The sequence below is a fragment of the Haliotis rubra genome, unplaced genomic scaffold, assembly GCF_003918875.1.
Source record: "Haliotis rubra isolate DU_JTF1 unplaced genomic scaffold, ASM391887v1 Scf437, whole genome shotgun sequence".
In the NCBI taxonomy this organism is placed as follows: domain Eukaryota; kingdom Metazoa; phylum Mollusca; class Gastropoda; order Lepetellida; family Haliotidae; genus Haliotis; species Haliotis rubra.
The window spans coordinates 580,174-593,350 of NW_025767121.1; the positions used below are offsets into that span (position 1 = coordinate 580,174).

Sequence of the window (13,177 nt, forward strand, 5' to 3'; positions counted from 1 at the left end):
CATGTACCAAATATCGACAACCAACACATCAACAATTTGAGCGTTTTTCAAGAATATCTGAATCATACTTCATCAATATCTATGTCATCTGATTATCTTCATATGACATTTTCACACACAAGAAGAAAACTTTTCCTCTATTGCGACATTTTGTAACTACAAATATACTGACTTGAAAATGACTTCACTCTTGAACGGACTCTAACATCCTACCATTATCATTGGCTTTGTTAGAGACAGGACAGTTTGAGTCCGAAGGAAATCTATTCAGTTTCCGTCTGGCTTCATTTTTATGAACAATCCGAGCAATAACCACGCTTCTCTGCTCTCACCTTGTGTTCCTGGTGTCGCTCAAGAAGAGCCTCTGCACCAGCCACATCCTTGGCCAGTTCATCAGCAGAGATGATTGCCTGCATGTCGTGGATCCATGACACGAGGTCCCGAAAGTCCGCCAAGAAACGGTGAAGGTAGTAGGAGTCATCGAGGTGAGACCTCCTTCCGATGCCTGTAACAAAAGAACATGACTTTAGTAGACAATCAGTGGGTTTAGAATAATGAAATAAAATTTCCTACAAATCTGCACTGACTAGTGCAGCCTAAGTATATGAGCAGACGTCAAAATATTCTACAAACCAGTTAATAAATATCCATGAAATACACAATGCCATTTTAGAAAGTGGTCAAATGTAACATATGTTATATTTGGGATTACACTTTCTCAGTGAAGTACAGATTCTAGTACTTTTTTGGGTTGAGTCCCATCCGGGATTCAAACCCACACCCCCAGAGTCAGGCACCTAATCGCCAGCACACAATAATAAATATCCCTTGCTTCTAATGAATACCTTGTATAGATCTAAAATTTCCCACTGACAAGTCTGCACTGGGAAGACTATGGGGAGACTATGAGGAGACAGCATTGAGAGCAGACGGCCAAAAATCCTTAAAAAAGAGATACGTTGCTTCTAATACATCTCCTTGTAAAGATCTAAAAGCTTACATAGTTAAATACAATGTACCTTGGTCCTGAGTCTGTCCCAGTTCTCCTCAATCTCGTTCTGTTTGCCGCTGATCTGTCCAGCTTGTTCCTGGTGAATCTCCTGCAGCCTCTTAGACTCGGCACCCAGAGCTGTCACCTGTAATCCACAATAAACCCACTCAACAAAACACATAACACAAAGGCTTAAACCTATTTTAATTGTTGGAAATTTCCACCAATCAGCAATAAGCATATAATTGAGTCTGGATTTAACAAACTTCAAACCCTCACAATCAGGTTCTGATGACAAGCAATATCCATTTTGTTGTGGACTATGTTACAATTTGTTCGTTATTTCTCTGCTAAGGGTACTTTGGAATCCAAGATACTTTCCTGCATCTTGGTTGACACATGTCATCATATCCCAACTGCGTAGATCGATGCTCATGCTGTTGATCACTGGATTGTCTGGTCCTGACTCGATTATTTACAGACCGCCGCCATATAGCTGGAATATTGCTGAGTGCGGCGTAAAACTAAACTCACTCATCCAATTGCGCAGATCGATGCTCATGCTGTTGATCACTGGATTGTCTGGTCCTGACTTGATTATTTACAGACCGCCGCCATATAGCTGGAATATTGCTGAGTGCGGCGTAAAACTAAACTCACTCATCCAATAGCGCAGATCGATGCTCATGCTGTTGATCACTGGATTGTCTGGTCCAGACTCGATTATTTACAGACCGCCGCCATATAGCTGGAATATTGCTGAGTGCGGCGTAAAACTAACCTCACTCACTCACTATTCTGTAGTACATCAATATACCAATAATATTCTCTAGCAAGATGGTAAACACATCTATTCATTGTCTATATCCTGTGTGATGCCACATTCAGCAATCCTACTGCATGTTGGCAGAATGTAAATAATCAGATCTGGACCATACAATCCAGTGATCGATATTCTGAGCAACAATCCATGTCATCATGGTAAGATTACAGTTAAATCAACCAATCAACACAGAGCCTGAGCACCCACATCCTATGACCAGCACAACTCGCTACAGGCTGCAGACCAATTCAAACCCTGAATCCCAATGGGGTTTACATCAGTGAACACACTAATGGGTTAAGTGTTCACAAGGACAAGGAGTGTACCTTTTCTTCCAGTGCAGCGAGGTCTCGTTCCACTCCCTCGTGTTTACGCTGGAGAGTCTGCACGCTGGCCAGGTCACGTCCGAAGTCATCCGACGACAGCACAGCATCCTTCTCCTGAATCCACGCGATGGTCTCGTCAGCATCTCTGTCAGAAGAAACATCCAACTAGAACCATGTGCAAGTGAGGTGAGGTGAAATTGGGTTTAACGTCGTGCTTGAGAATATTTCGCTCATATGACGACGTGCATGCGTGTGTATGTGCGGCTGCTTGTACTAGCCCAGACTTAAGCTGGTTTTATAGTCCTAGCCCACTGAGATACCATGCCGCAGTGAAGCATGAATACCCCACTCAGACACAGTATACTGACTCCCGAGCCGACCAGTCCTTGTTGTACCCATTAATGCCGAGCGCCAGGCAGGGACCAACAAGTACCATATTTTAACGTCTTTTGGTATGACGCTGTCGGGGATCGAACCCGCGACCTTCCGCTCTCCGGGCAGACGCTCTAACCACTTCACCATGGAGGCGGCCCCATGTGCAAGTGAGGGAACTCTTATAAGGTGATATCAAGATAGCAATGGTGTAATGATCATGGGGAATTGAAGTAAATGCATATACGACGAAAAATAGATGGCATCTAATTAATTCTTAACTATCAAAATATTTCACATTTTGATGAATATGTAGTATGACAGATGTAATAGTGAGTGTATATGGTTTTACATTGCTTTCAGCAATATTCCAGCAATATCACAGATTGGAACTCCTGAAATGGCTTCACACATTGTACCAATGTGGGGAATCAAACCCGGGTCTTCAGCGCGTGACAAGCAAAGGGTTTAACCATTAGGCTACCCTACTGCCCTCACATGAAAGAGACATATTTGGATGTCATACTGACCTGTTGAATCTCTGGATCTCGTGAGCTCCAAACAGTCTCTCTTGTCTCAGCAGGGAGAGCTGCTTCAGGCGCTGCCATGCCTCATTCACTTCCTGAAGCACACAATAAAGCACATTTAGCACACATACAATGGGACTAACACTTATTCCCTCACCATCAGTTGGCAGAGATTATTTTGGTACAGAGACAACTTGACTTCAAATGAAGTGACATTTACTGATATTATCAGCTGTTTAGATATACAGTGATGTACTCTTCTTCAAATGCAGTGATATATTCAACTATAGTGGTTTATGGTGATATACTCTTATTTTGTACCGATATACTCTGAACTTTACTGAAAAAACTGTAGTACAGCTACTTTAAGTGATATTCTCAAATCTAATGTCACACAAGGCAAGGACTCACCTGTTGCCTCTGTCTGATAGTTTCCTCATCAGGGTGGCCATCTGCCACCAGCTTGTCGGCAAGGCTGTTCACCTCAGTCACCTTGTCCTCATGGTTTTGCAAGTCCTGTTGAAGGTAACACATATATCATCCATCAACACATACAGAAACAACAGTCAAATTAATATTTATACTTAGTCTAATATCTTTTAATTTTTTTCTTGCCGTTTTGTCAAGGTCAAGTATAATAGATTTTATTAAAATTTCTATCAACAGTTTAGGCATGCTTGTTTCAGGAGGATTTGCTTGTCTGAATTTGAGGTCTACTCACCTTGTGAAACTCATCAAACTTCTTCTGCAGTACCTCCACATGTTCCAAGTCTTGTCCGAACTCCTCGGATGTCACAAATGCTTCCTGCATAATCAACATGTAATGAATATTTCACTACTGTCAACTGCAAACTCAATATCTATACACAGACATTTCTTTTTAGGCATTATTACTTTAAGTAAACACTGGGACAATGAAAGCAATGAATGCGATGCAACCAGTTTAAAGCTCATTTTAGGATAGTGGTTTAGTGACATGTACAAAAGATTTTGAGAGAGAACAGTCCTTCTATAGTTTGACAAACTTCGAATCTGGAGCACAATATGACGTGTCTAGTTAGTTCCTAAGAGATCAATAATTCATTATAATTGATCTTCGGAAAACACCAGTAGCTAATTGCATGCCATGTTTCGAAAGCAAGTCAGAAGTTTGGCATCCATATAGTTCTATTTCTTGTTGGATTGTAGGACCATGTCCACACCTGGGAACATGAATCAAGATGACTAACCTTGTCTGAGATCCAGAACATGACCTCATTGCACTCTCTCTGGAACTGAACGAGACGCAGAGCCTGTTGCAGCTTGAGACCCTTCTCAGACAGCTTGAGCGGAGCAGCAGCTCCCAGAGGCGGTGCAGCTCATCCAGGCGTTCCTGTGGACACATAAGGATACATTAAAGCTAGACAGGGCACCCACAGGCAATACAACTCATCCAGGCTTTCCTGTGGACAGGAGAGATGTGTATAGTGAGTCAGTCAGTGATTTTCAGTTTTATGCTGCATTTAGCAACATTCCAGCAGTATCACGGCAAGGGACTCCATGAATGGGTTTCACACTTTGTACCCATCTCAGGAATCCAACCCAGGTCTTTGGCATCACAACAAACACTTTAACCACTTTGTTTCCCCACCACCCAACATGTATAGAAACACAGAACAAAGGAATACATTATAAGCATACAGACAGGGTACTGCCAAGAGATGCATCTCATCCGACCGATGTTAGGGGAAAGATATTTATATAAGCAGACCATATCATTATTGCTTCTTCTTTCAGACACATGTTGTCTTTACATAAACTTCAATAGTAAGTATCACGTCAATGATCATGTTTCTGAGAATTATTTTAAACTCAACAAAACACAAGACACTGCTCTGATCACCTCCATCACTTGTATCATGTCCTACCTTTATGATCTCGGACGCAAAGTGGCCTTGAGAGATCATCTCGTTTCCGGTCTGGTCCAGAACATCAATGGCATTGCTGTGAGCGGCAACTTCAGCTTCAAATGCCTGATGTTTCTGAATCTTTGCCTGAAAAAACCCCAAACAAATTCAGCATACTCTGTCCGTAAAGAATATAGTACCGAAAAAGGAACAACTTATTGGAAAACAAGCAATGGAAATATATACTATTCACACTTTGCTATGGATCAAATCATGGATTCAACAGAAAACTATGATGTGGGGTCAAATTTGGTTTAAATATCTAAGCTTATTGTAAGCATGGACCCCAGGTTTCAGTATGTCATTGCATCTTGTGGATCCCATACCTGCTACTGACAGGTGTACTTGTCAATGACTAGTTCCATGATTTGCAAAATGGATGATTGGTGCCATGAAGACCATTTTTCTGGTTACTCATGTATCAGGTGCATAAGGTTAGATTAAAGTGACTGTTTGCCTAAAGAGGTGACACCATATTATTATTTTTCCAGTTTTAAATTGACAAAATTTCAAATTATACAGATCTACATTTAAGTAAAGTTGTGAATTTTTGTGATCCTTATCAAAGTATGAGTAGCATAGGTAGGCAGGGTGGAATTTGAAACTGTTTTTCTTCACTTTAATAATAGGAAGCAGACACCTTCCATACAACTGATTAATGTGTAAACATATACTCTGAAACATCATGTTCCTCATATTGGAGAAGTTGCATCTGGAATATTTCTCCGTCAAGTGTATTACTTCTAATAAGGATAATAATAACAACAACAAAACCAATAATGCATCTAAAGGACGATCGCGGTGGGCGAGCTGGCTAAAGCGCCAGGCTAGTCATCCAGCGAGCTTGAGGTGACGGGATCGAGCCCACCTGTGACCGGGTGTAAAAACCTTGGAGTCAACTTTGTGTGCAGACTCTTTCAGTGTTGTCACAACCCCTAGTGTACAGTACGCAACCCTGTGCACTTAAAAGAACCCAAGAATTCGTTGCTTTATGGCCAGATGGTGGTCACATGAATACGTGCAAACACCTAGTTGCGGGTACAGCAACATGCAGTAAAACTTGGACAAAGTACTGTGACTATGTGTCCCAGTCCACCCAGCTGTGAATGGGTACCTCGTAAGGATGGGAATGCCACAGTAACTCGGTGCGCCTAGTGGCTGCAAGAGTTGTATGCTCCCCAGGAAGCTGAGATTGGCAATACGGTGTGCCATTGAGATTGACATCCAGTGAATGAGGGAAAAACAAAGCGCCTTTGAGCAGCTGGAGCTGGATATTGGAGCTATATAAATGTTAGTATGTATGTATGTATTAATCCTTGTAAACCAAAAATGTCAGGGAAGCTGACAGTATTCACCTGCAGGTTAGTAGGATCCCTGTAGCTCTCATCTGAGGCCGTCTGCAGCTTCTCGTGGATCCAACTCTCCAGTTCGTCAGCATCTCTCTTGAAGTACTGGTAGCGGCGGGAGTCCTCGAGACGTTCCCGGCGGTCCCTGCAGCTGAACTTGAAGTTGCCGTAGCGGGACAGAACTTCATCTCTCCGGTTCTGAATGTCCTCTGCTGTCTCGAGGATTTTGATCTCGCGAGGCTGGACCTCTGTTGTCGACATCTTCGGTGTCTGCAACAAATAGTCAGTGAGTGAGTGAATTTAGTTTTTTAGTTTTACGCCGCTTTAAGCGATATTCCAGCAATATCACAACAGGGCACACCAGAAATGGGCTTCACACATTGTACCCATGTTGGGAATTGAACCCAGGTCTTCGGTGTGACAAGTGAACAATGTAACCACTAGGCTACCCCTCCTTCCCCCAACAAACATTTAGGACAACAACGTCAGGTACAATGTACACTAGACACACTGCCAGCTCAACCAGCTTAAATATTGGGTCATCTCTCGGAGGGGTTGTCCTGATATTTGCCAAACATGAATACAAACTACCAACTATAACACTTTCTTCCATCTCCACAACAGTCATATAATGTCAGGGATCGAAATTCCCCTTATTTGTGTGCCAAGGGCACGGGTAAATTGAAAATGGCACGGATAAAATAACTCAGATGTGCCATAATGGCACGCTTAAAATTCAACTTACCGTTTTGAGTTTTTTTAATAAAACTGACAAAATGTTTACTGTTTGACATTCTGACATTCAAAACTTATCCAAAAATGAAATCTTGCAACGTCTGTTATTTGTCATTCTCATTGGAGCCGCTATTTTGGTTTCAATTGCGCATGACAGGAGATATCATTAGTGTCATTCTTTGCATTCTGGGACAGGATGTTTACCCCATGCGACGAAGCAGATGATAGCGCTAGCTTAAAATGTCCGAGAAGAAAAACAAACCAATTTTAAATTTCTTCAAACCCATGCAGGCCAAACTAAATTAAACCTCTGAAACAAAACAACAAAGTCATTGTCTGTATTTTTAAATTCATATTACAATGTCATGATGATCCTTGGCACACTTCTATGTGTTAGGGCACACCTGAATTTTACATTGGGTGCCTTAAGGCTCCCTTGGAAAAAAATACATTTCTATCCCTGAATGTTCACTTATGTTTTTCCTTAGTTCAACCCCTGAACCATGACCAGCTACATAGTTGGCAGAACAGTGAAATAAGATTTCAAAAAGTCAATTTTCAAAGTTTCAACATGATGTTCATTCACTTATATTTTTAGATCATTAAGTAAGAACTGACACAAAGGGCATGTGTATAGACCCAGGCTTTGCATACAGCCATACCTGTATTGCAATATGTAAGACATTGACAATATTTTGCCAATACATATTTTCATGAAGTAATCAGATTTATACCCTGTATTGATGTCAGATACAGTTAGTTTCCTCCATTAATTTCCCTCCATCAATAAATGTATGATTTATATTAAGGAATAAAAAGCAACAAAACAAGGAAGCTATGCATATACGCTAAATCAATCAAATGATCATCATAGGCAAGCTGTAGCAGGAAGATGATATATTCCATCTACATATCGCTTATGGAATACATAAATATCATAAAATATAAAATTCATAAAATAATCTTTTGTATATTTGATCCAATATCAGGGTTTTACATGATGCGTGATTCCTGCGTATTTGACGCAACAATTTGTAAACGACTCTCAAAATATTATCAAGATTGACGCAAGTTTTATGGATGGCCCTCACAAATTCAGTGAAAAAAAATCGTTTTTTATAAGCAAAAAACGATATTGTTCGATGATAGTTTGACATTTACAGAGCTGTCAAATTGTTCCAGAGAACTCCGAGGAGACAGTAATCCTGGCTGTTTGAATTGAACAATGCTGTAGTTTCATTTGGTGGTGTGACATACACAGTTACATACTGAGAATGATTAACACAAAGAAATATTAAAATTTTCATGACTCCCAAATATTGAAAATGACTCCCCAAAATAAATATTGTGAGTCACCATGACTCCCATTTTTAAAAGTCTGTGTAAAACCCTGCAATATATTGCTACAGTTACAAATGTATCACACTAATTATTGCTGATGATTTGCACAACAGTATACCTGTGTACTACACACTCTTACTGACACGCTACTAACACTGGTTCATTTCTGCTGAGGTTATATCAGTTGACTTGTACTAAATACAATCTGTCATAAACTAGCATCGTGTTTTGATTAAATTAATAAATATTCATGACCATGAATAGGATCCCTGCAGGTAATCATGGTAACGAGTTACACAGGTGTAACAGATGGCACGCAGGTGTGTCTGTGTGAACACTGTGGTATACTAAGTAACTATCTAATCTGGGGCATTGTCAGCATCTGAATCATCAGCATCACAGTGACTTGCCAAACATTGGGATGGATGTTGTACAGAATTACAACTGGAGGTCCGGAGTGAGTGAGTGAGTGAGTGAGTGAGTGAGTGAGTAAGTGAGTGAGTGAGTGAGTGAGTGAGTGAGTGAGTGAGTGAGTGAGTGAGTGAGTGAGTGTTTTGCATCTTGAACAATATTCTGGGGCATTGTCAGCATCTGAATCATCAGCATCACAGTGACTTGCTAAACATTGGGATGGATGTTGTACAGAATTACAACTGGAGGTCCGAGTGAGTGAGTGAGTGAGTGAGTGAGAGAGAGTGAGTTTTGCATCTTGAACAATATTCTAGTGATACAGGTCTTTCATATTTACTGCTGGAATATTGCAGTCTGGTGTTAAACAACAAACCAGCCTACTGAGTCACTGTTTGGCATATTATCCTACACAGTAGACATTTCAGATCCCTATGTTGCTTAACAAAAGTTATATTTTGCTCATACTTGTATTTATACTTCTAATTTCTTATACACATTCTGGTTTTTTTTGTGTTGGATGGCATTACACAATCTTAATCATATTAAAGTTCCTTAGAAGTCTCTGTGTCCCTGCTGTCTGTTAAAAACAACATCATCTCAAAGCAGATTGTTCAAAGGAGAAGTTGTTCTTTCATTTGCATTCAAAGGAATATTCACAGCAGTATTCCGTTTTCACATCATTCTAAGAGATCACAAAACAGATTTTGTTCTTTAACTCTTTCAACACCAGTCAACCAGAGGCATTTACTGCCATGACACCGAGTTCCCAGAGACTCTAAGGTCACAGATGAAGCCTATGTTTATGAAGGAAATTATAAGCTTGTAAAACGTTATTACTACTACATCTCATACACCATTTAAAAGATCTAATCCCACTGTTGATAAATATGAAGTTTATTTTTATAATATAATTCAAATAATACAACTACAACTTAAATAAATTTATTTTTTAATGAAAATGCAAGTTTACATTTATAATGTCCAGATAAACCATGAAAGAAGCAAAAACTATGGCGATTTTTTTCCATTTGTGACATGTCATAACATGCCCGTGCCTTTTTCTTTTATATTTTCATTTTTACGTAATCAGAAAATTATTACAAAAAGATTTCTTAAATAATATGTATGGTCGCTTATTTCCCGATATCAGTGGCTTTCCGCTCGGTAACAGGACAACAACGGAAAATACCATGCGAGGCAAATCGTTTGATGTCGGGTATCGTTCGAAAGCTCTGAACATCAACAATATCACTGTACCCTTGCCAAGAGTATTTTCACAGTTGTACGAAGCAATTTTATTGGATAAAGATTGGTTTCTAATGACGCTTTTTCGCAACAGTCTGCTATAAGGGTCGTGATTGGTCAAAACCAGACATGTGACCTAAGGCAGCCAATCATATTATGGCAATGGATACCGTCCTCGTAAAAGAAAACTTTAAGATTTAGACGAAAGTTTTGGGTAAAATAATGCTATTCTGAACATATTAAGCAAGAAATCGCTACCTATACGTAAATTATTGGACTAATTGGACGTATCGTGCTAGGTTATGACCTGTGACAAAAATGCTTCATGCATATATTTTCCCATTAAACATCGTGTCCGAGCGTGAAGATTGAGGCGGCGAGAGCAGAGATGTCACTTGTCAGTGACTTGACTTGCATTACATGATCGCACAAAAAGATGGAAATAGTCAATATATATGTACGTTTGACAACTTTTATGAATGCTGTTGTTGATTTTATTCATTAGTTTATTTAATTTATTTAATGATTTCCTCAAAACATCGTTACTTTGCTCTTTGACAATGTTATTGTGGACCCGCTGCCGTCCGAGAATCGTTGTTTTCAATAACATTGCGAAAAATAGTTTATAATTTTAATTCTGCCGATAATATATGATCAATTGAAATTTAATAAGTGTTTTCAGACATTGTGAAATGTGATGGATTTAATATATGAATCATAAGTCAGGTAAGTTCCTAAAATTATGTCTCATTTTGACATGACTACTGCCTGGCCGATTAATCGGCCTCTGGTGTCTGGGGACTCATAACGTTGTGGCCGATTATTCGGCCTGCGGTGTTGAATGGGTTAATTTAATGCTCATTACAATCTACTAAGCTCATAAACCTTGAAAATATAACATCAAAATTATATTATACACCCAAAAGTGAGTATGGTTTGATGCTGCCTTTAGCAATATTCCAGCAATATCATGGTTACTGACACCAGAAAAGGGCTTCACACATTGTACCCATGTGGGGAATAGAACCCAGGTCTTCAGTGGTGATGGGCCAACGCTTTAACCACTAAGCTATCCATATACCTAATACATATGTGATAATGTCAATACAATATTCGCCTGAACTGGGGACACAAGAACAAGAAGAATCACCAATTTTCAATTGCTCCACTGAGGAAGTCGAGTGAGTTAAAATTGCATGCCACATCGACTACATCTTAGCCATCTTGTGACCAACGAAGTAGACGTGTGATTCCCACGACTCCAGCATTACTTTGTATGGAGGCAGTGTCTACCACTAATGCCAGTATCAGTTGGGCTGGTCATTGATTAAGCTGTAGAGACCCATAATGTGGAAGACTTGATTCAATCCATCCTGAAATATCTGCTGGAGTAAGTGCTGGGAAATGAGGTGCCATAACGAGGAGTCCATGCTTTGATTATCGACTGCCTCAGAATGTTCCTTTGACCTAGACTGGGATAGGCCACAATGACCTTTCTAATGCTATAATTAAGTGAATTTCAATTGAGTGAGTGAGTGAGTGAGTTTGGTTTTACGCCGCTTTTAGCAATATTCCAGCAATATCACGACGGGGGACACCAGAAATGGGCTTAACACATTGTACCCATGTGGGGATTCGAACCTGGGTCTTCGGCGTGACGAGTGGACGCTTAACCACTAGGCTACCCCACCGCCCCAGACTCTAAGAAACAAAAGTTAAATTACAAAAAACATAATAATTTAACAAATTTGTGACCCAAACATATTTCACAAGTAGGTAAAATCCAAGGAAGTTGAAAGCTATCTAAATCCTACCCTTTCATTAAAAATGACCCAAAACAAAAAATGTTTAACCAGATTAAGAACAGAATAATTTAAACTTTTTTACCAACATCATGAATATGCCTAAAATGTCATCTTTCATCAGTCTCAAGCTAAGATCAATAGTCCATATAACCTCCTGTTCTCGTAACCTTGATCTATATTCATCCTGATACAGTAACAATTTACTGCTTAATGAAACACGAGAGCAGTTGTACCAAAACAAGAAATAAGTCTCAAGCAAGACGATGATTATGACTAAACCTTCCAATACACACACCTAACACAGTCAAATATTCATTATATATACATATATTGTGTATGGATTGAAGATTGCCGTGACGTCATTCTGACGTTATGTAAGCATTCAGCAATCAGGGAAAAGGTCTGCATCCAAAACTAAGTGTTCTTGGCAGGCTAGATGGGGAAAAATCGAGTAACGAGCACCACTCATGACCAATCGATCATTATATTCATATATGAATTTTGCATTGACCTTAAAAATCTAACAAAATAAGGTAATCATTATCATTCGTTTTAATGAACAAAATAAGAAACCATATTTGTGGATGAACAAAACATCCTATACGATATAAACCAAAGTAAACAACACTATATTTAAATAAGAATTTTTTTTAAAATAAACTAAAGACATGAAAGAGATAATTAACAGTGATTAAATGAGTTCCAAAAAAATATTTGACAAGTAAGCAGTATTGTGCTGACTAGGCAGTTTGTCCATGTTGTCCTTTTAACATAATGAGTGAATATTACGGAAATCAAAATTCTACTGGCTGTTAGTACATACCTCTCCTGTTCTGGGTGGAGAGAAGGTAAAGTGTTAGACAGAAAAGGCCATAGTAGATAGCATAAGCCAACAGAAGGAAGGTGACAGACAGGAAAAACAGGTCTGGGAACTGCTCAAGGAATGGACATTTAAACATCCGCTGGAATCTGCCGGTAGAAATACACAACCCTGAGGCCCCTCACAGAACAACTGTTGGCTGGTGAATAGTCAAGGGAGCAGTGAGGCAGAGCCATCCACATCAATACTTCCCGGTCTGGCAGCACAGCCGTGGTTCCATAGTGGAGGCCATTGCTGCTGACTGGCAGAGCTGGCCGGTTAGCTCTACCGAAGATGTTGCCACGGCAACCATCTGCAATCATTACTGATTCAGGCAGATCAATAGAGTGGGCTTGCATTGCGCTGCAGTGTTGCAGGACTTGAAGCTACAGAAGGCAAACTACCTGATGATGTCATGTTGGAAGGAATCGAAGAGAGATGTTCGATGTA

General features: G+C 39.8%; 1 protein-coding gene across 1 annotated transcript in view; it reads right to left on the reverse strand.

Moving 5' to 3' along the window:
• Positions 1–13,177, reverse strand: part of LOC124289243 (spectrin alpha chain-like) — a 72,322-nt gene that overhangs the window by 48,666 nt on the left and 10,479 nt on the right. Inside the window, 10 exon segments of the mRNA XM_046725848.1 lie at positions 333–524; positions 1,020–1,136; positions 2,141–2,285; positions 3,043–3,134; positions 3,451–3,555; positions 3,761–3,844; positions 4,269–4,364; positions 4,367–4,411; positions 4,947–5,072; positions 6,341–6,601. Coding sequence (XP_046581804.1) covers positions 333–524; positions 1,020–1,136; positions 2,141–2,285; positions 3,043–3,134; positions 3,451–3,555; positions 3,761–3,844; positions 4,269–4,364; positions 4,367–4,411; positions 4,947–5,072; positions 6,341–6,592 — 1,254 coding nt within the window. The 5' untranslated portion in view covers positions 6,593–6,601.